We start from the raw sequence: 20,235 nt of genomic DNA, 5'->3' as shown, positions 1-20,235 counted from the left end.
CAGGTATATTGAGTAAAAACAACAGAGATTTATCAGTAAATTATGTTCTGTTATAAAAAGTAATACTTAACAAATGATAGTCACAGCCTGTTCCCGATAGCGTCCTCTCGAGAGACTGTGGTGCCGATCCCCTTATCTCCTGTTGCCTTGATTCGCATTGCCTTCCTGGTAGAAGAGCTGTTACTTTATATCCTTTCCCTCCCATTCAAAGGCTGTGAAAATCTGCAGCTATCTCAGCCTCACAATAGATCATTGAGCCTACTGTTTTTGACCTACGTTATCTTCTATCTCCCCTTCCTCTCTGTGGCAGGAATCACTTACCTGAGAACAATTACACAGACCATGTCACACAGAATTATAATGAGCTTGGCTTTACAAAATTATGATAAGAAATGGTACATGTTGCATACCTTTATCTTATTGATTAATAATTGACCACTCTGGTTCTAAATGAAGCTGTATCAGCAGTTAAATGGGTAACATATTAATGGCTTAATTTACCATGATGCTTTACTTCTCAGCCTTTGGCCATTTTAAAACCCATTTTATGTTATACAGCCATCAGAAAACCTGACTCAGTTATTATATTGTGTTGTAACTCTCAATTACTCAGAGATGACTTTGTATTCAAAATCAGCAGGTGTGTCGCCTGAGAAAGGAGAGTACAGGCAGCAAGAGAGCAAAGCAGGAAGTTCTAAAGATGTGAGATCTAATTTGTTCTGCTTGAGAATGGTGGCGAAGGGAAGAGAGATAAAGTCAGACACAACAAAATATCTTATCGTGAAATACTGTGCACCAAGCAGAAAAGAAAGATAAAATAATGTTTATAGCATTAAGGACTAGACTTTCCTGACATTGCCAATAGATGGGCGGTGCAGGACTCCCTCTGCCAAGTGATCCCAGCTGCACCTGGTCACATTTCCTTGGGGGCCTCATTGCTATGCAGGGTGGGACTTCAGTGAAAATCCTGCTCGACTGGCATTGGGGGGCAGGGAAATTGAAGCAGGGTGTGGAGGTTAAAAAGCTGCTGCTGATGAAATGGCCACAGGAATAGCAGGCCAGTCAGAAGCCCCTCAAGCTAACCTGCTTTCCTCCCCGTGATCGGATCCCCCCCTCCAGCGATCGGACCCCCTCCCCCCCACCCCTACCGTGATCACCGACTCTCCCCAACACCACATCTCTGACTCCGATCTATCTCTGACTACCCGCGACCAAGTCCGACACAACAAGTCACTCTGTACCTACCCCGCCCCTCAGGATCTCCAACCCAGCAGCATAAACTTACCTGTTCCTGGGTTGTGCCCTCTGCTGCCACGTTCCCCGCCCGACAGGGAGCCAAGCCTGTCAATCACTGAAAATTAAACAATATAATAGTATTGCAGTGGTCTCTGCTCCCCGGTATATTCCAGGGTTCCAATTGTCACTTCACGTTCAGCACAAAGCCCATGGAAAGGCAAACTTTTCAAATGAACAGATTGCAAACTAAAATTTTGGCTGCACAAAGAGCAGAGGGGAATCACCTCAGGGATAGCAACATAAAATTGCATTACAACTATAACATTATTTTTGCGACTTTAAAAAAAAAATCCAAGGTCAGGATCTCTCACACCCATTTTTTTGCAACAAAAGCTGCTTCGCTTTTCCAGCTCAGATTTGTGACAGCAGAGGGGAGGGACAGCTTCACTCTGAAATAATTACTCACTGAACTCCTCCACTCCGTGTCTCTGTGACTGAGTGCTGTCTGCCTCGGTTCATGATTGTCACATGACTGCAGAAATCTGGTCCTCGCTCGTGCGCTCGGAATTCTATTTTTGATTGGCTATCTTTTTCTCGCCCCTTCCTCCTATTGGCCCGTGGTAACTAGTGGTTTCAATGTTTGCATGGGGTCAGTTGGATTCAAAACTGAAGCTGTTTCCGGTGCAGTAGCAGCGCAGTGCGGTTCAAATTCCGCCCTTTGCTCCAACAGGAAAATCCTGACTTTTTACAGTTGACTTACGAGATCGCAAGTTGAGGCAATTTTTTTGTTAAAAATCGTGTGATTAATTTGCGAGAGTTGGTATTACTGTAGATTAGAGCTGGGCTAAACAGTGTTAGGTCCAACCATTATTCTCATAGTGCTTATGAGTGTCCATTAAGATAATAGAAGCAGCAACTTAACAACTAGTAAAACTCTTTGAGGAGGTTTCGAAATTTCTGGCTAGCAGTTTCTCTGAATCCCACAAACAGTCATTGGCTATTATTTTCAAAACTATCAAACTGCTTAATACTATATGTCAAGTATATAATTACTTGCTTTTGCTCAAAATACAATCTACAATTCTAATTTAAGTAATTTTGTTGATACTTGAAACAAATGATGATAGCCCTAGCATGTAATAGCATGTTTAATGCCTTTAAATTAACTTGCATTTTGCATGCCCTCTAAAATTACTTGAAATAAAATAATCAGTATACCATCTATTTTATAAGTGGGTTTTATATAGAATATCGTTCATGTATTTCATATGGTACTTAATTATATTAAGTGTGTATCATTTGCTCCACAGCCAGTTCATATTCACAGGTTCATTCCATACTTTTATTTTCAGCTATTTTCCCTTTTTTTATTGATGGCTTCACGCAAAGGGTAGGGTAGTGAAAATCGGGAACATGCTCTCATGAAAGGCTGTGGATGCTGGGAGAATTGATATTTTCAAGATTGAGATCGATAGATTTTTTTAGAAAGAGTATCAAGGGATTGGATCAAAGGTGGAAAAATGGTGTTGAGGTACAGATCAGCCATGCTTCCATTGAATAGCGGAACAGGCTCCACGGGCTGAATGGCCTATATCTGTTCCAATATTCCTTTCTGTCCTACTCGGCTATCCAACCTCTCTGCTCCGCCCAACCCAAGGACAGAAAGGTTGGATAGCCAATCTCACCACCCTTACCTAGAATGACACCTCCAGCCATCCAACATCAAGCTGCAAGTGCAATTGATCACTGGCTGACAACGTCCTTTACTCTTTTTGTTCACTTCCCACCACTAGGAGTAAGACTGCTGGAAAACAGCAGCGAGAAGGATTTATTGTCTGGTAAGCTAAAATATTTTAGATTTTTTATTTGAAACTTAAGAGGAAAGTTAGGTGATGTTTGGAAACAAAGTTTTGAACATTTTATTGAAGCCGACTATGATTTCCGTAACATCTGCGATTAATACCATTTTAAAAAGACTTTCCCTTTTGGCTATGAACACAGGGTGATTAAAAACAGAGATAGAGGCCTGAATTTTGCCAAATGGGTGGGTCCGATGTGGGCGGTGGTCATGGTGGGTTGCAGCCCCACTGCTGGCTCCATCCCGGTTCTGAAAATGGCTTGCCCTTAATAGGGCCTATTAAGCCCGCTCAGCTGATTACTCGGCCCAATTAAATGGTGAGGGTCTGGTGACATCATCAATGACACGTTTTCAGCTGGGATCTTTAAACATGACCGTGGTCACATTAGATTTGAAATTAAATCTAAAATAGTGCTGTCAGTGCACGACAGCATTGGAGTGCTACAAACACCGACAATGAATGCACAGAGGCAGAGGGCTATACCCAGGTTCTCCCATGACAGTCAGAGCAGGTAGGGAGGTCCTTTTCTTCTAATGGGTGGAAGAGACCTCCCCAGGAGACAAAAACAGCCTGGGTGGAGATTGCAGAGGAGGTCACAAGCAAGGATGTGTTCAGGAGGACCTGGATGCCGTGCCGCAAACGTTTCAATGATCTCAGTAGATCACGAAACGTTAGTGCAAACCCATACCCAACTGCACTCTGCTGTGTCTCTCATCACATCTCTATCACTCTGCCTTCCCTACCCTACTCCTGCACATCCTTACTCACACCAATATACCTTGTACCTCCACCCATCCCTCTATCTACAGTATCTCATCCTCATCTCAATTGCCACCCCTCACACTCACCCTCTTCCTAGTGCAATAATACCAATGAACAACACACTTGGATGTTTTATTCAATGTTTGTGTAAAGTATCCGTTAATGTGCTGTCAAACATAAAAATCTTTATTTTCAACATTTTCCAGCCTTGGACTGATTGGTGTGCACCTTTGGAAGTGGTTTAGTGAATTGCAGTGAATGGTGAGACATAACGGTACGTCCAGTAATTGCAGTGAGTATGAAAGGAATAGCTTGGTCATTACAGGGATGCTCTATGGTGCTGGTGTGGGGTGGTGCCAATGAGGTGACACAGAATGGAGACTTTGCTGGAAAGACTGCAGCCTGCAGAATCTGTGCTGGGAATGCAGTGAAAAAACAGCTTCTGCTGAGGAAAATGATCATCTGTCAGCTGGGAGCTTTTATAACTAATCAGCTGGAGCAATGGCCGCTGAACTCTTGCCTCAGGTTGACAGACGTGGTTCCCGAGCAGCGTGTTTTTTGTGGCCATGCAGTTAAATGTAAAAGTTAAGGTTAAAACTACTCTTAAGGGTCTGACAACCAACGACTAATAATTTAAGTTGTGTCACCTGCCTCTGCCGGTCGGGTTGAATCCCCACTGCCAGTGGCGCCTGGGGGAAAGACGCAGCAACAGCCTTTCCACCTGACCTGCCACTGATCGCGCCCGGACAGAGACATAGGCATTGTCAGATTTTTAAACAGAAAGTTGCAATGCCAAGCTTTGACCAAACGCAGAAGGAGAACGCTGCGGATTAGCTGGTGGTGATGTATTTAAGGCAAACAAGACAACTGATATGGGAAAGACAAAATGTTGTATCAGTCATAAAGACAAGTTATACTGATTGAATTAAGTGAGTTTGATTATAACAGTTTCTCGTATGTTCCGTTGTTACAAAACAAAGCAGTTTCATATTTATGGTACATATTTAACGTTGTCTTACCTTCTGTTTTCTTGATCTGCACGAGCAAAAAATATCATAGATGGTAGGTTTTGGCAGTATAAGTCTACTCCAGCAAATAAGGGATGTAAATCCACTTACAAGATGGACTGATGCCACTGAACATAAAAGGTACCTTTGCCAATCGCAAATTTGTAATACTGCCGAATAAAGTAGAATAGTTTCAGAAACTCTTGGTATGAACAAAGCCTGGAGATTTTATTGGAGGTAGTGGCCACGAAAAAAGCAACAATTTTCAAAGCTGAGGGAAATCCTTTAAATGGGGCCAGTTTACAGAAAGCATGACAGGAGGTGGCCAATCATATCAATGCTGGCTCCTCAGTGTATCACTCATGGGAGTAAATGTTCTCTGGACTAAGGTACAGTGCCAAAGTAGGGAACACTAATGGGGTCCACTCAAAATACAAGGATGGCTGGACAATATATGAACCAAGCTTCAGCCCACATTATGCTGCCACATCTGCAATGCAAGGCATTGGCCCCACCTCGTCTCTCACTTCTTCAGCCTCCTAGATATGGAGGGGAGATTTTCTCCTGGAGTGCACATTGGGTGGACAATGGGCGGAGCCATCACTTTTCCTGTCCAATGCCCAAGAATGGTTGGACCACATCTAAATATTTTGGGCCTTTTTCAAGGGACAGCTGAGTGGCCTTTAGATTTTTGTGGGGCCAAGAGGAGCATTCATCATTTTGGCAGGAGACTGACGGGACCCCTGGTGAAACACCACAAACAGGGGCTTGAGGTTCTATTTATCTCCTGCTGAAGATACGGTTGGAAACTCTGAAACTTCAGGGCCTATCTCATTATTCACTTTCACTGCACAGACCTCCAGGAAGGAACTCAACCTCCACTAGCTGTACTTGTTTTGTGTTCATATTATTCAGCAAGCAACAGATATCAGTGAAGGACTTATTTGTAAATTAACTTTGACTTTAACGTCACTTACAAGTGGCTATATTTTCTTTAGAAGATGCTGTGAAAATCTTCCATTATTTTCAGTTGGAATTAACAGCTGATTTTAGCCACTTAGGTCTGGGAAAGAAACTGATTCCGCAATAATCAAAATTCTCATCGAAGTGCTGTAATGGACTGCAATTAGCAAAGCCTGTTTCTCTTTCCATTGTCCTTTACCTAGCTTTCATTAATGGTTAGCTTTTTTTACAATCCTAACCATCCGGAGAAATTCCAGAATGAGCCAACTCCTCCCAGTGAGTCAAGCAATTCTGGCTACAAATACAGCAGGTGAGCAGTGAGGAGTCAGAAGCAGGCTGCAGCAGCATAACAACAGCTAGAAGATAAAGATCATCACATCGCTTCTCGGCCTTTTGGCTAAGATCTGCATAACTAACCTGACCAGCCACCATGACTTCCGGGTGGTTTCTCCCTGGTCAGGAAGGTATATGCTTACATTTTTGTAAACAGGAGGTGGGTGGGATGGCTTGACCCATCCACCTCCACGGAGGTGTGTGGGGGACCTGACCCATCCACCTCCATGGCACGAACCTGGTATTGCAGTACTTCCAGGAACGGTGCAGTGGCTCTAGGCCTTTTGGCTAAGAGCATTGGCGCAGAGTGATCCTTGAATGGGCCCAAGGTGACCTCTGGCGTTTGACAAAGAATTGTAACGATTGGACACGAATAAATAAAATAAAAAAAAATAAAAAAATAAAAAAAAAATAAAGATCATCACACAACGAAAGCACAATGAACGGCAAAGTTACTCTCATTGTCCTCGCTCTCTTTGTTCTGTCTGTGTTGTCCACACAAGGTAAGACAGATCCAGCTGCACAGAAATTATACAGAATCTAGAATAATAAGGGAAGGATGTGGGTCTATATTTCACTGACTGACTCAGCTACAAATATACATTTAAAATTGAAAATTAACAGGGAAAGGAATCCTATTTGTCTGTTTAATAAAATGTAGCAATATAGTTCAATATTAAAAGCTGTTTGTCATGACTCTATAGCCAGCAAGCTACAGGAGAACTGGGAGTATATGTAATTGGAATTAATGACTGAGTGTCAAAGTAGCTGGAAAATTATAGGAAACTACAAAAATAATTTTGACATCAGAAAATACAAAACACTTTATTCTTCCTTCAGTTAATTTGAGTGTTACAAATTATTACAACAGAATTGTGAGCTCTGCCTTCAACCTGCAATGTTGCTTGCTGAGGTTACGGGTTGACTGGCTGGTAACAGATCTGTGATTGTCAGGAAACTGATGATAAGAAATTGATAGCAGATTAGTTCGAGGAGAGAAAATGGGCATAAGAAAGTGAAACACTCAGTACAGATCTGAAAATAAACATTAAGGTCCTGCAATTTGTTTAATTTACAGCTGCATCGATTGGAAGAACAGGAATTAACCTGCGCTGTCGGTGTATCAAAACATCCTCGAAGTTCATCCATCCAAAGTTGATGGAGAACATTGAAATTATTCCTAGTGGTCCCCACTGTGGGAATGTGGAGATCATGTAAGTGTTTGGTTCCTTTCTGCTTCATGTATTGAAGAGGAACAGTAATTATTTTAGATTGAACTAGGAGTTAAAACCTTTTCAGAGAGAGTAAATGACTTGGCAATTTGAAATAAATGGCATTCTTTACTTCTTTCAGTGCCACCCTTAAAAACACGAATCGAGTCTGTCTGGATCCTATTGCACCCTGGGTGAAGAAAGTCATTGACAGGGTGATCAAAAGGTATGTTTCATTCTGTGTGTGGGGTGAGAGATGGGGAGAATGAAATTGTTTCACTTTGTACCAGGTCATAGTATCAAATTCTGCCCAGTCAGGTGTGGTATAAGTCAATCACATTGATGGGTTTCTCAACATTTACTCGAATCTTGCCTTTGTAAAACATTCACACTCACTTTCTTGTAACGGTAATCAGGGTCAAACTGCTAAATTGAAAACCCAGCCCCCAATGGCTCAGTGGATCAATACACCTAGTGGTGTAGTACTGCCCAATATAGACCAGGAAAGCTCCAGGTTTTATCGTTGGTTTGTGCTGGGTTAGCTGACTACAGCTGGAAGCTCCCAGTATTGGATTCGTATCCCAAGGCTAGTGAGGGCAAGAAATCAGTACTGATCTTGCTCCTGGTCACTATCAGGTGACACCTGTGAGAAAGCTGGGTGTTTCTGACGCAGGGTAAAGACAGGTTCAGATTCGGCTGCTATTGCCTCATAGTCAAACAGGTCACAAACACTCCATGTTCACACATCAAGAATGCTCACTTGAAGAAGATACTGGAGCACTGCCAGTGCACATGGAACTACAGCCCTATAGAACAAAATTGCAGGGGAAACCACACTGCTGAGCCGAGACTGCACTAAGGGGGAGAAATTCAGGGAAGGGCCATTGCTGCAGGCTCTGCAAGGAAAAAACTTACCTGGTCCTCGACGGCAGCTGCGATCCGGCCCGATCAGCCCAATGCACAGCAGCAGAATGCCGGGCTGATCGATCGCAGGCGAAAAGGATAGAAAAATTGAGAGAGCACATTTTAGAAATGTGTTCACTTCCCTCGGCTCTCTTGCCCCCGAAGCGCCCGGCCTCCTGATGAACGCTTCCTGCAACTGCCGTGTTTTCACCTGGCTATTCTGCAGGGGGCGGAACCAAAGATCGGGACTGGGGCGCTACCGGGACGATGCGCATGACGATGGCGTCACGATCTCCGGGAGAAGGAGATCGGGGCGCAGCGTCTTATTGCTGCCGCAAACCTCCCACTAAAGTTAGCGGGAGTTGATCGTCTCGCCATTCCTGGTCGGTAAGTGGTTAGCGCCCCGTTATCGTCCCCCCGGAGGCGATAATAGGAGGCGCTAAGGAGGCCAATTTCTCGACCTGGTGTTTAATACGTTTGAGGAGCAGACACATCTGTTCAGGGTGGTCTTGGACCAAAATGAGAATGCACTTATATTTTATTCAGCTTCAAGATAACACTGTAGGTAGATTCAACCAACTAAAACAATTTGCTACAGATTTTAATGGCTTTTAAAGCACTTTGTTTTTCATAAACATCTGTGTATGGTACAAACATTCACTGTATTTATTCATTCTTGCATTTTCCACAGTTCCCAGAAGATTGGTTAATTTCACTGAAGAGAAGTTCAGTTCTGATTGTCAAGAAACTAACACACACCTGTCGAAGATTGGGAATTTACATCAGGCTGCCTTGGTTTGGTCCAGGGTTGTCACAGTCAATGAATGTAAACCTGGCTTAACTTAGTGTTCACTGTTTGTTTCACAATTTTATCACCTGGAACATTGAAACCTGAACACTTTTTTATTGAGGTTCAATTAAACTACGCCCCAGGCACCAACGGACCCTGATTGACAGCAGGAGAGACATTGGATATGAACTATCAAGATCGCTTGATCTATAGTTCTGTTGGATCATTATTTTTAAGTGTTATTCAATCAGATTCTTAACATTTGCTGCCAGGCAGCGATGTTGCAGGATGTAGCTACTCAATGGAGATGCACATTGCTTGGTATGACAAATTGTCAGTATTATGTTTGTTATTGGCATTCAGTGCAATTTCTTTTTTGATTAAGTATCTATATATCTCCTAAAATTGCCTATTTTGTATTTATTTATTAGTTACATAAATTATGTTATATTATTAAAAAGTGTATATGCAGTTGATCTGTAAATGTTGTTTTAATTATAATTCCTCTGAAGTGTTTGTCCTTAATTTATGATACAGAAAGCTTGTAGCTAAAGTTGTCTGATTTACATATTAAAATAAGTATTACAAAGATATTCTGAATAGTTTTGCAAGTTGCCTGAATTTACTGTACTTACTAAATAATGTGAGCTCTCAGCACCACAACTTTTTTGTTAGCTGTAGGGATCATCACAAAACTTTGGGCCTAGAATTTTCTCTAAATGACTTACATCTGTTGCATCTTTAAAAAGAAAAGTATTTATTTCACTGGTAACCTATAGAGGATGACCAATAAAGGGTGACCTATAGAGGGTGACCTATAGAGGGTGACCTATAGTGGGTAACCCATATGGGTGACCTATAGAGGATGACCTATAGAGGATGATCTATAGAGGATGACCTATAGTGGGTGACCTATAGAGGATGACCTATAGAGGGTGCCCTATAGAGGGTAACCCATATGGGTGACCTATAGAGGGTGACCTATAGAGGATGACCTATAGAGGAACGTCTTAAAGGAGGAAAGCGAGGTGGAGAGGTTTAGGGAGGGAATTCCAGAGCTTAGGGCATTGACAGCTGAAGGCACGGCCACCAATGGTGGACCGATTAAAATCAGGGATGCTCAAGAGGCCAGAACTCGGGAACGCAGATTCTCACAGGGTTGTAGGGCTGGAGGAGATTACAGAGCTAGGGAGGGGTGAGGCCATGGAGGGATTTGGAAACAAGGATGAGAATTTTAAAATTAAGGCATTACTTAACTGGGAGCCAATATTGGTCAGCAAGCACAGGGATAATGGGTGAACAGGACTTGATGCGAGATAGGATACCGGCAGCAGAGTTTTGGATGACCTCAAGTAGAAAGTGGAAGGCCTGCCAGGTGTGTATTAGAATAGTTACGTCTAGTAGTAAAAAAGGCATGGATGAGAGTTTCAGTAGCAGATGAGCTGAGGCAGGAGCGGAGTTGGGCGATGTTACCGAGGTGTAATGGTAAGGTAGAGCTGGGTGCCATTAGCATACATGTGGAAATGACACTGTTTTTTGGGATAATGTCACAGAGGGGCAGTAGGTAGATGAGAAATAGTTGGGGGTCAAGGATAGATCTTTGAGAGACACCAGAAGTACTGTAGGAGCAGGGAAAGGCCAAATGATTCCCCTGAATTTCCCTGCGCTTTTGTACTTTCCCATGATCTGCGCACCAAGTCCCGCTGGCCTCATTTGCATCCAGCCGCTTGGCTGCAAATGACGCTGTAGAGGTCTGTTTCCTGGTTTTAATCTACCATTGCACTTGGGGTAAGTTACAGTGATATAAAAGAGGCACAGCATGATCAAGTTTGTGAGCTCTGCAGAGTCTGGTTAGTGATTACAATAGTCTGAAAGCATTTTTTCAAACCTTTTTTTAATTTGTTGCTACTGAGACCTACACTTGATTTTGCCAACTATTGGGTCAAACCATCCAATGCAGTCAAAGCAACTCAGGGGCAGGTATAGCTTTTCCCCTGGCCATACCACAGTATATTATTATGGAGGAGGAAGAGCCATATGGGTGACCTATAGAGGGTGACCTATAGAGGATGACCTATAGAGGAACGTCTTAAAGGAGGAAAGCGAGGTGGAGAGGTTTAGGGAGGGAATTCCAGAGCTTAGGGCATTGACAGCTGAAGGCACGGCCACCAATGGTGGACCGATTAAAATCAGGGATGCTCAAGAGGCCAGAACTCGGGAACGCAGATTCTCACAGGGTTGTAGGGCTGGAGGAGATTACAGAGCTAGGGAGGGGTGAGGCCATGGAGGGATTTGGAAACAAGGATGAGAATTTTAAAATTAAGGCATTACTTAACTGGGAGCCAATATTGGTCAGCAAGCATAGGTTGGAGGAACCATGCTAGAAGAATTAGTCCCACCAGATATTATACACCCTAAAGATTTTACAGGCAATATAGGTCCTTTGAGGAGCCCTGTGTTAGAAACAACTCTGTCAGCTGTTACATGAAGATCTCAAGCCACGCTCATCTGTCCTCACCGCTCCCTCCATGACTGGTCTCAACTTTTACGTCTCAGTCTCCTTTCAGGCAGGTTGAAGGGATCTGTGTAACCTAAGTGAGGGAGCAGTACAGTGATGAATATGCCAGGTCACTGATTCCCTTCACAGCAGAGCAGCTCATTTCATTAGCTTTGGCATCACACTGAAGCAGCCGAGAGAATGGGCTGCACAGTTCTATGGGCTTTTTTGCTTGCCCAAGTTCCAGACTGCCATCAATGGCACACGCACCTCTGGATCTGTCATGCTCAGTAAATCACCGAATGCAAATTACTCACTACCATCAGCTAATCCCCTGGGTGACGGTCTCTGAGCTGGTGCCTGGAAGAGAGGAAGCAATTGTTACAAGTGGCAAATTGGAAGTGGTTGGGACAGACGAAGAAGAGGCAGGATGAAGCAACTGGAAATGGTTGGTGGACTGGTCTTCACCATCCTCCTTCTCATTACTGGCAGCTGTGGCTCAGTGGGTAGCACACTCGCCACTGAAGGTTGTGGGTTCAAGTCTCACTTCAGGAACATAAATCTGGGCTGACATTCCAGCACAGTGCTGAGGGATTGCTGCACTGTTGGAAGTGCTGTCTTTTGGATGAGACGTTAAACAGAGGCCATGTCTGCCCTCTCAGGTGGATGTAAAAGATCCCATGGCACTATTTCGAAGAAGAACAGGAGAGTTATCCCTGGTGTCCTGGCCAATATTTATGCCTCAATCAACATAACAAAAACAAATCTGGTCATTATCACATTGCTGTTTGTGGCAGTTTGATGTGTGCAAGTTGATTGCCACTTCTCCCACATTAAAACATTGACTACACGCCAAAAGTATTTCATTGGCTGTAAAGCTCTTTGAGATGTTCGGTAGTCGTGAAAGGCGCTACATAAATGCAAGTCTTTCATTTGCCATCTTCATAAACAACAACAGAGAAAAAATTCCCCAGCTTCTCTTTCTTCTCTCCTCTCCTCCTCCTTCTCATTATCTTCTTCTAGCTGTCTCTCCTGTTGTTGTGAGGGATCTGCAGATAAAGATGAGAAAGGTAAGAATGGGCGACCATTATCTCCTAGGGATTAATGAGACAGGGAAAGGACACGGATGTTTGCTGCTGTGTGATGCTTCACAGGGATGCCAGAGCAACAGTGTTGTAACAAATTACTAACCTGGCGACAGCAAGATACAGCCAACCTCACCATCTCCCATAGATTTAACTGAGGAAGTACCCAAGACCAGCATGGCCTTTTCCTCGAAGAAACAAAGGGATTTAAAGGTGGGAAATCCCATTCCAGTGCCCTGTGTTTGACGGCTTTTTATGCTAATTTCTCTTGAAAAATGTTAAATGGGTAAGACAAGCAATTGAGGAGTAGGTACCAGCAGCATGGGAGAGGTGAAATAAACGATGTGGGGATATGAGGCTGTTGACTACTGTACCTGATTGGGTGTGCAGTCATATGTGACTGCACCTTCTGCGTTGGAACCTGGAGGACGGGAGTGCGCTTCGCTGCGTGGGAAGAGAAGGCCTCCCCAACGGAATCGCAGGCTCATCCGGGACCACCAGGTACTTTCGTAAGAATTCTCTGGTCAGAGGCGTTCGTCTGAAAGAAGCCTCCGACCGGAATTTCAGGGCCATTCGGCTTTATGAATGGAGAGAGAGGCATCTTCCCAGCCCTGTGAGTGCGGATTTGGAGGCGGGCCCACTGTCAAAATGGCCCTGATTGACAGCGGATTGGAAGTCCGCTCTGAACGCGCCTCTATGCCTGTTTCTCAACTGACGTGACACAAAGATGCTTAAGAGGGTACTTAAAGGTATTTAACAAAATTTTACCCAGGCACTTACCACTTTACCAAGTTTTCAACGAGTTTGCCGTCCCTCGGGGAACACACCAGGTAAGTGTATCAGGTTCTCAGAGACTCTCCATTGTTTTGGCTAGTTGACAGCTGCAGAAGTGGTACAAAAGCTACCATTTCACAGCTATTCACTTTCCAATGTCAGAAGCTCAAGCTTTCAGTATTTGGAAGAAACTTTTGAGCTGTATGCAGTTTGGAAGTGTTTGCAGTGAACTCTCTATTCACTGTCACCTCCTTGGAGCAACCTCTCTCACCATTGACAGATCACTTCTGTCATCTCAACCCCATCTGCCATCTATTACAGCAGTATCAGTGCCCTTGAAAAAATCTCACCCTGGTCCTCAGAATCCCACCACGATCAGCCCCAACACCAAAATCACTAAATACACCAGCATCACAAACAATAAAACCAATCTTCTCCGCAATCACCTGATGCTGCACAGGTCACAGGGCATCAGCACCTGTCCATTGCTGCCCGGGAGGCCAGGGATGGTCTTACCATGGACACATTTACTGCGTTTGATGCTGTACACCCTGGCTGACACATGATGCACCAGGTTGGCACCACCGCACAACTGCACCATAAAGCATCCTTGCAATGCCTAAGTCATTACTTTCACACTCATCACCATTGTGCAGGGTATCCTTATGTCTGACCATTCACTACAACTCACTAAGCCACTTCCAAAGGTGCATACAAATCTGTCCAATAACACAATTGTGTTCAAAATAAAGATTTCAATGTTTGACAACACATTAGCGGAAACTTTACATTAACATTGGCTAAAACACTCAAGTGGCCACCCTTGTGTGTTGTTAGTTGGTATGATTGGACAAAGATGAGGATGCATGTGAGGAGTTGCTAGTAGGATGGGGAAGTAATAATGTGGATAGAGAGAGAGCGGTGCAAGGTCAGTTGGTGTGAGTAAGGGTGTACAGGAGTAGGGTCGGGAAGGCAGAGTGATGGGGATGTGATGAGTGGCACAGCAGGATAAGATTGAGTGTGGCTTTGCAGTAAAGCTTTGTGATCTACTGAGAGCATTGAAAGGTTTGTGCCACTGCAGCCAGGTCCTCCTGATGACATCCCTGCTTGTGCCCTCCTGTGCAATGTGCATCCAGGCTGTGTTGGTGTCCTGGGGAGGTCTCGTCCATCCATTGGAAGGGAAGAGAACCTCCCTGCATGCTGTGACTCCCTCCATAAGTATCTGGAGGGAGTCATAGGAGAGCCTGGGTGCAGCCATGCACTTCTGTGCAGTGCTTGTCAGTGTTTGCAGCAACTTAATTGTGTAGAGCACTGACAGAACTGTCAAAAAAAAGTTGGGCATGGTTCCTTTAAGGAAACAGGCTGATGACATGTCATCAGATGACATCATTACACCCGCTTCCTGTTAATTGGCCACGAATCTGGCAGGGCGGGCTTAACAAGCCCCATCAACGGAAGGTTGTTGTGAGAGGGCGGGATAGTGCCGGGAACGTGTTCCCCACACGTCACCGGTGGCAAAATCACGGCGGTAGAGTGCAAAAGCAAGGAAGTTATTCTAAACTTTTATAAATCACTGGTTATACCCCAGCTGGAATATTGTGGCCCATTCTGGCACCACACTTCAGGAAAGATGCAAAAATATTCTGTAGTGAAGAGTTACGAGAATGACACCAGGGATGAGAGACTTTAGTTACGTGGAGAGACGAGAGAAGCTGGGGTTGGTCTCTTTAGAGCAGAGAAGGTTAATGGGAGATTTAATACGGGTGTTCTAGATCATGAAGACTTTGATCGGGTAAAAAAGGAGACACTATTTCCAGTGGCAGAAGGTTCGGTAACCAGAGGACACAGATTTAATGTAATTAGCAAAAGAAACCCAGGTGAGATAAGGAGAATTTTATTTTATGCAACAGGCTGTTATGATCTGGAATGCCCTACCTGAAAGGGTAGTGGAGGTAGATTCAATAATAACTTTCAAAAGAAAATTGGGTAAATACTTGAGGAGGAAAACTTTACAGACCTAATAGAATCATTCAAAGAGTTGGCACAGGAACGATTAGCCGATTGACCTCTTTCTGTGCTGTATCATTCGATAATTCTAAGACGCATGGCTCAGTAAATGCAACAAAACTTTTTCAAACCTAAATGGGATACACTTTATTGAACAATAGCATAGTGGTCACAATACTGGTCCGGTAATCCAGAGCCATGGACTAATAATCCAGAGACGTGAGATCAAAACTGACCACAGCAACTGCAGAATTTTAATTCAGTGAATTAAATAAATCTGGAATAAAAAGCTTGTATCAGTAATAGTGACCATGAAATGACCGGATTGCCGTAAAAACCCATCTGGTTCAGTAATGTCCTTTCGGGACGGAAATCTGCTTTCTTTACCTGGTCTGGCCTATATGTGACTCCAGTCCCACAGCAATGTGGTTGACTCTTAACTGCCCTCTGAAATGACCCTGAAAACCACTCAGTTGTAACAAACCGCTACAAAATCGGGACGGACCACCTGGCATCGATGTAGGCATCGGCTTCGGACACAATAAAGGCACACCCAGCTCAGTCGACCTTAAAAATCCTCCTCACTAACATCTGGGGACTTGTGCCAAAATTAGGAGAGCTGTCCCACAGACTAGTCAAGCAACAGCCTGATATGGGCATGCTCAAGGAATCATACATTTCAGCCAATGTCCCAGACTCCTCTCCATCACCATCTCTGGGTATGTCCTGTCCCACCAGCAGGACAAACCCACCAGAGGTGGCAGCAGAGTGATATACAACAACAACTTATGATTATATTGCACTTTTAACATAGTGAAACATCCCAAGGCGCTTCACAGGAGTATAATGAGATAAAGACCCCTTCCCTTAACGACTACCTGCCCCACCTGACAGAGTTTGTGGTTCTCGTATTGGACTATTCAGCACCTAAGAACTCATGTTAAGAGTGGAAGCAAGTCCTCCTCGATTCCGAGGGACTGCCTATGATGATGTAGAGATAAAAAATTGACACCAAGCCACATAAATAGAAATTAGCACAGGTGTCCAAAAACCTGGTCAAAGAGGGATGTTTTAAGGAACATCTTGAAGGGGGAAAGAGAAGTAGAGAGGCGGAGCTGTTTTGGCATGGAGTTCCAGAGCTTGGGGCCTAGGCAACAGAAGGCACGGCGACCAGTGGTTAAGCGATTATAATCAGGGATGCTCAAGAGGGCAGAATTGGAGGAGCGCAGACATCTCTGGGGGGTTGTGGGGCTGGAGATTACAGAGTTAGGGAGGGGTGAGGCCATGAAGGGATTTGAAAATAGGGATGAGAATTTTGAAGTCGAGGCGTTGCTTAACCGGAAGCCAATATAGGTCAACGAGCACAGGGGTGATGGGTGAGTGGGACTTGGTGCGAATTAGAACATGGGCAGCTGAGTTTTGGATCACCTGTTGTTTATGTAGGGTAGAATGTGGGAGGCCATCCAGGAGTGCATTGGAATAGTCAAGTCTAGAGGTAACAAAGGCATAGATGAGGGTTTCAGCAGCAGATGAGCTGAGGCAAGGGAGAAGACGGGCGATGTTACAGAGGTGGAAATAAGTGATCTTAGTTATGTTGCGGATATGTGGTTGAAAGCTCATTTCAGGGTCAAATGCGACACCAAGGTTGCAAACAGTCTGGTTTAGCGTCAGACAGATGTTGTGGAGAGGATGGAGTCAGTGGCTAGGGAATGGAGTTTGTGGTGGGGCCAAAAACAATGGCTTCCGTCTTACCAATATCCAATTGGAGAAAATTTCTGCTCAGCCAGAACTGGATGCTGGACAAGCAGTCTGACAATTTAGAGACCGTGGAGGGATCGAGAGAAGTGGTAGTGAGGTAGAGATGGGTGTCATCAGCGTACAGGGAGTGGCCCTGGGAGCCCTCAACATTGACTCTGGGCCCCATGATGTCTCATGACTTCAGGTCAAGCATGGGCAAGGAATCCTCCTACTGATTACCACCTACTGCCCTCTCTCAGCTGATGAATCAGTACTCCTCCATGTTAAACACCACTTGGAAGAAGCACTGAAGGTAGCAAGGACACAGAATATACTGTGGGTGAGGGACTTCGATGTTCATTACCAAGACTGGCTCGGTAGTACCACTACTGACCAAGCTGGCCGTGTCCTGAAGGACATAGCTGCCAGACAGGCCTCCAGCAGGTGGTGAGAGAAACAACACAAGGGAATAACCTACTTGACCTCGTCCTCAACATAGCTGTCGCAGATGCATCTGTCCATGACAACACTGGTAGCAATGAACACCGCACAATCCTTGTGAAGATGAATTCCCGTCTTCACACTAAAGTCACCCTCCATCGTGTTGTGTGGCAGCAGCAGAATCATAGTCCACCACAATCTGTAACCTCATGGCCTGTCATATCCCTCACTCTACCATTACCATCAAGTCAGGGGACCAACTCTGGGTGAATGAGGAGTGCAGAAGAGCATGCCAGGAGCAACATCAGGCAAACCAAAAATGAGGTGCTGGTCTGGGGAAGCTGCAACACAGGTCTACATGCAAGCTAAACGGCAGAAACAGCATCCCAAAATCAACAAATCAGATCAATGCTCTGCAGTCCTGTCACATCCAGTCACGAATGGTAGGGTACAACTAACAGGAGAATAAGGCTTCATGATTATCCCCATCCTCAATGATGGCAGAGCCTAGCACGCAAGTGCAAAAGACAAGGCTGAAGCTAGAAGGGCTGAATGGATGATCCATTTCGGCTTCCTTCTGAGATTCCAGTCTTCAGCAAATTTGATTCATTCCACATGATATCAAGAAATGGCTGAAGGCACTGGATACAGCAAAGGCTATGGGCCCCAACAACTTCCCTATTGTCGTGCTGAAGACTTGTGCTCAAGGCCTAGCTGTGCCTCTAGCCAAGCATTTCCAGTAGAGCTACAACACTGGCATCAACCGACAATGTGGAAAACTGCCCTTGTCCACAAAAGCCGGACAAATTCAATTCAGTCAATTACCGCCCCGTCCATCTACTCTCAATTATCAGCAAAGTGATGGAAGGTGTCGACAATGCTATCAAGCAGCACTTACTCACCAATAACCTGTTCACCGATGCTCAGTTTGGGTTCCGCCAGGACCACTCAGCTCCAGACCCCATTACAGCCTTGGTCCAAACATGGACAAAAGAGCTGAATTCAAGAGGTGAGGTGAGAGTGACTGCCCTTGACATCAAGGCAGCATTTGTCCGAGTGTGGCACCAAGGAGCCCTAGTAAAATTGAAGTCAATGGCAATTGGGGGAAAACTCTCCACTGGCTGGAATGATACCTAGCACAAAGGAAGATGGTTCTCGTGGTTGGATGTCGATCATCTCAACCCAGGACATCGCTGCAGGAGTTCCTCAGGGCAGTGTTCTAGGCCCAACCATCTTCAGCTGCTTCTATAATGAACTTCACTTCATCATAAGGTCAGAAGTGGGGATGTTTGCTGAAGATTGCACAGTATTCAATTCCATTTGCAACTCCTCAGATAATGAAGCAGTCCATGCTCATATGCAGCAAGACTTGGACAACATTCAGGCTTGGGCAGATAAGTGGCAAGTAACATTCGCGCCACAAAAGTGCCAGGCAATGACTATCTCCAAGAAAAGAGAGTATAACTAACGCCCCTTGGCATTCAACAGCATTACCATCGCCGAATCCCCCACCATCAACACCCTGGGTGTCACCATTGACCAGAAACTTAACTTAACAGAGATGGACTGTTTCTTAATTGATAAGGGAGTAAGGGGTTATGGGGAGCAGGCAGGGAAGTGGACCTGAGTCCATGATCGGATCAGCCACGATCGTATTAAATGTCAGAGCAGGCTCGAGGGGCCAAATGGCCTACTCCTGCTCCTATTTCTTGTGCTCTTATGCTTATGCTCTTATGGACCAGCCACATAAATTCTCTGGCTACAAGAGCAGGTCAGAGGCTAGGTATTCTGCGGTGAGTGTCTCACCTCCTGACTCCCCAAAGCCTTTCGACCATCTACAAGGGACAAGTCAGGAGCGTGATGCAATATTCTCCACTTGTCTGGACGAGTGCAGCTCCAACAGGACTCAAGAATTTCATCATCATCCAGGACAAAGCAGCCCACTTGATTGGCACCCCATCCACCACCTTAAACATTCACTCCCTCCACCATCACAGCTCCATGGCTGTAGTGTGTACCATCTACAAGATGCACTGCAGCAACTCGTCAAGGCTTCTTCGACAGCAGGTCCAAAACCCATGACCCCTATAGAAACATAGAAACATAGAAACATAGAAAATAGGTGCAGGAGTAGGCCATTCGGCCCTTCTAGCCTGCACTGCCATTCAATGAGTTCATGGCTGAACATTCAACTTCAGTACCCCATTCCTGCTTTCTCACCATACCCCTTGATCCCTCTAGTAGTAAGGACCTCATCTAACTCCTTTTTGAATATATTTAGTGAATTGGCCTCAACAACTTTCTGTGGTAGAGAATTCCACAGGTTCACCACTCTCTGGGTGAAGAAATTCCTCCGCATCTCGGTCCTAAATGGCTTACCCCTTATCCTTAGACTGTGACCTCTGGTTCTGGACTTCCCCAACATTGGGAACATTCTTCCTGCATCTAACTTGTCTAACCCCGTCAGAATTTTAAACGTTTCTATGAGGTCCCCTCTCATTCTTCTGAACTCCAGTGAATACAAGCCCAGTTGATCCAGTCTTTCTTGATAGGTCAGTCCCGCCATCCCGGGAATCAGTCTGGTGAACCTTCGCTGCACTCCCTCAATAGCAAGAATGTCCTTCCTCAGG

At 44.8% G+C, this 20,235-nt stretch overlaps 1 protein-coding gene and 1 pseudogene across 2 annotated transcripts; both read left to right on the top strand.

Annotated features, from left to right (window-relative positions):
- Nucleotides 1–6,164: 6,164 nt before the first annotated feature.
- Nucleotides 6,165–9,468, top strand: LOC139234476 (interleukin-8-like). 2 transcript variants are annotated; one of them, XM_070865262.1, is made up of 5 exons: nt 6,165–6,205; nt 6,587–6,663; nt 7,239–7,374; nt 7,514–7,597; nt 8,966–9,468. In XM_070865262.1, the coding sequence occupies exons 2-5, from the start codon at nt 6,600–6,602 to the stop codon at nt 8,982–8,984; spliced, it is 303 nt and encodes a 100-aa protein (XP_070721363.1). In that variant the 5' UTR covers nt 6,165–6,205; nt 6,587–6,599; the 3' UTR covers nt 8,985–9,468. The 2 variants fall into 2 exon arrangements, with proteins under 2 accessions (XP_070721363.1, XP_070721362.1); XM_070865261.1 differs by lacking the exon at nt 6,165–6,205 and having other exon boundaries at nt 6,575–6,663.
- Nucleotides 6,205–6,435, top strand: LOC139252343 (U2 spliceosomal RNA; annotated as a pseudogene).
- Nucleotides 9,469–20,235: the final 10,767 nt, after the last annotated feature.

Source organism: Pristiophorus japonicus, chromosome 2, assembly GCF_044704955.1.
Source record: "Pristiophorus japonicus isolate sPriJap1 chromosome 2, sPriJap1.hap1, whole genome shotgun sequence".
In the NCBI taxonomy this organism is placed as follows: Eukaryota; Metazoa; Chordata; class Chondrichthyes; family Pristiophoridae; genus Pristiophorus; species Pristiophorus japonicus.
The sequence above is the reverse complement of the archived record's forward strand: the minus strand, read 5'-3'. Positions and strand labels throughout refer to the sequence as shown.

Excerpts from the sequence above, each read along its gene's own strand:
- LOC139234476 (XM_070865262.1), top strand. The coding sequence starts at position 6,600 with ATGAACGGCAAAGTTACTCTCATTGTCCTCGCTCTCTTTGTTCTGTCT. Across the intron at positions 6,664-7,238 it reads GTCTGTGTTGTCCACACAAG|CTGCATCGATTGGAAGAACA; the intron begins GTAAGACAGATC and ends TTTAATTTACAG. Across the intron at positions 7,375-7,513 it reads TGTGGGAATGTGGAGATCAT|TGCCACCCTTAAAAACACGA; the intron begins GTAAGTGTTTGG and ends TACTTCTTTCAG.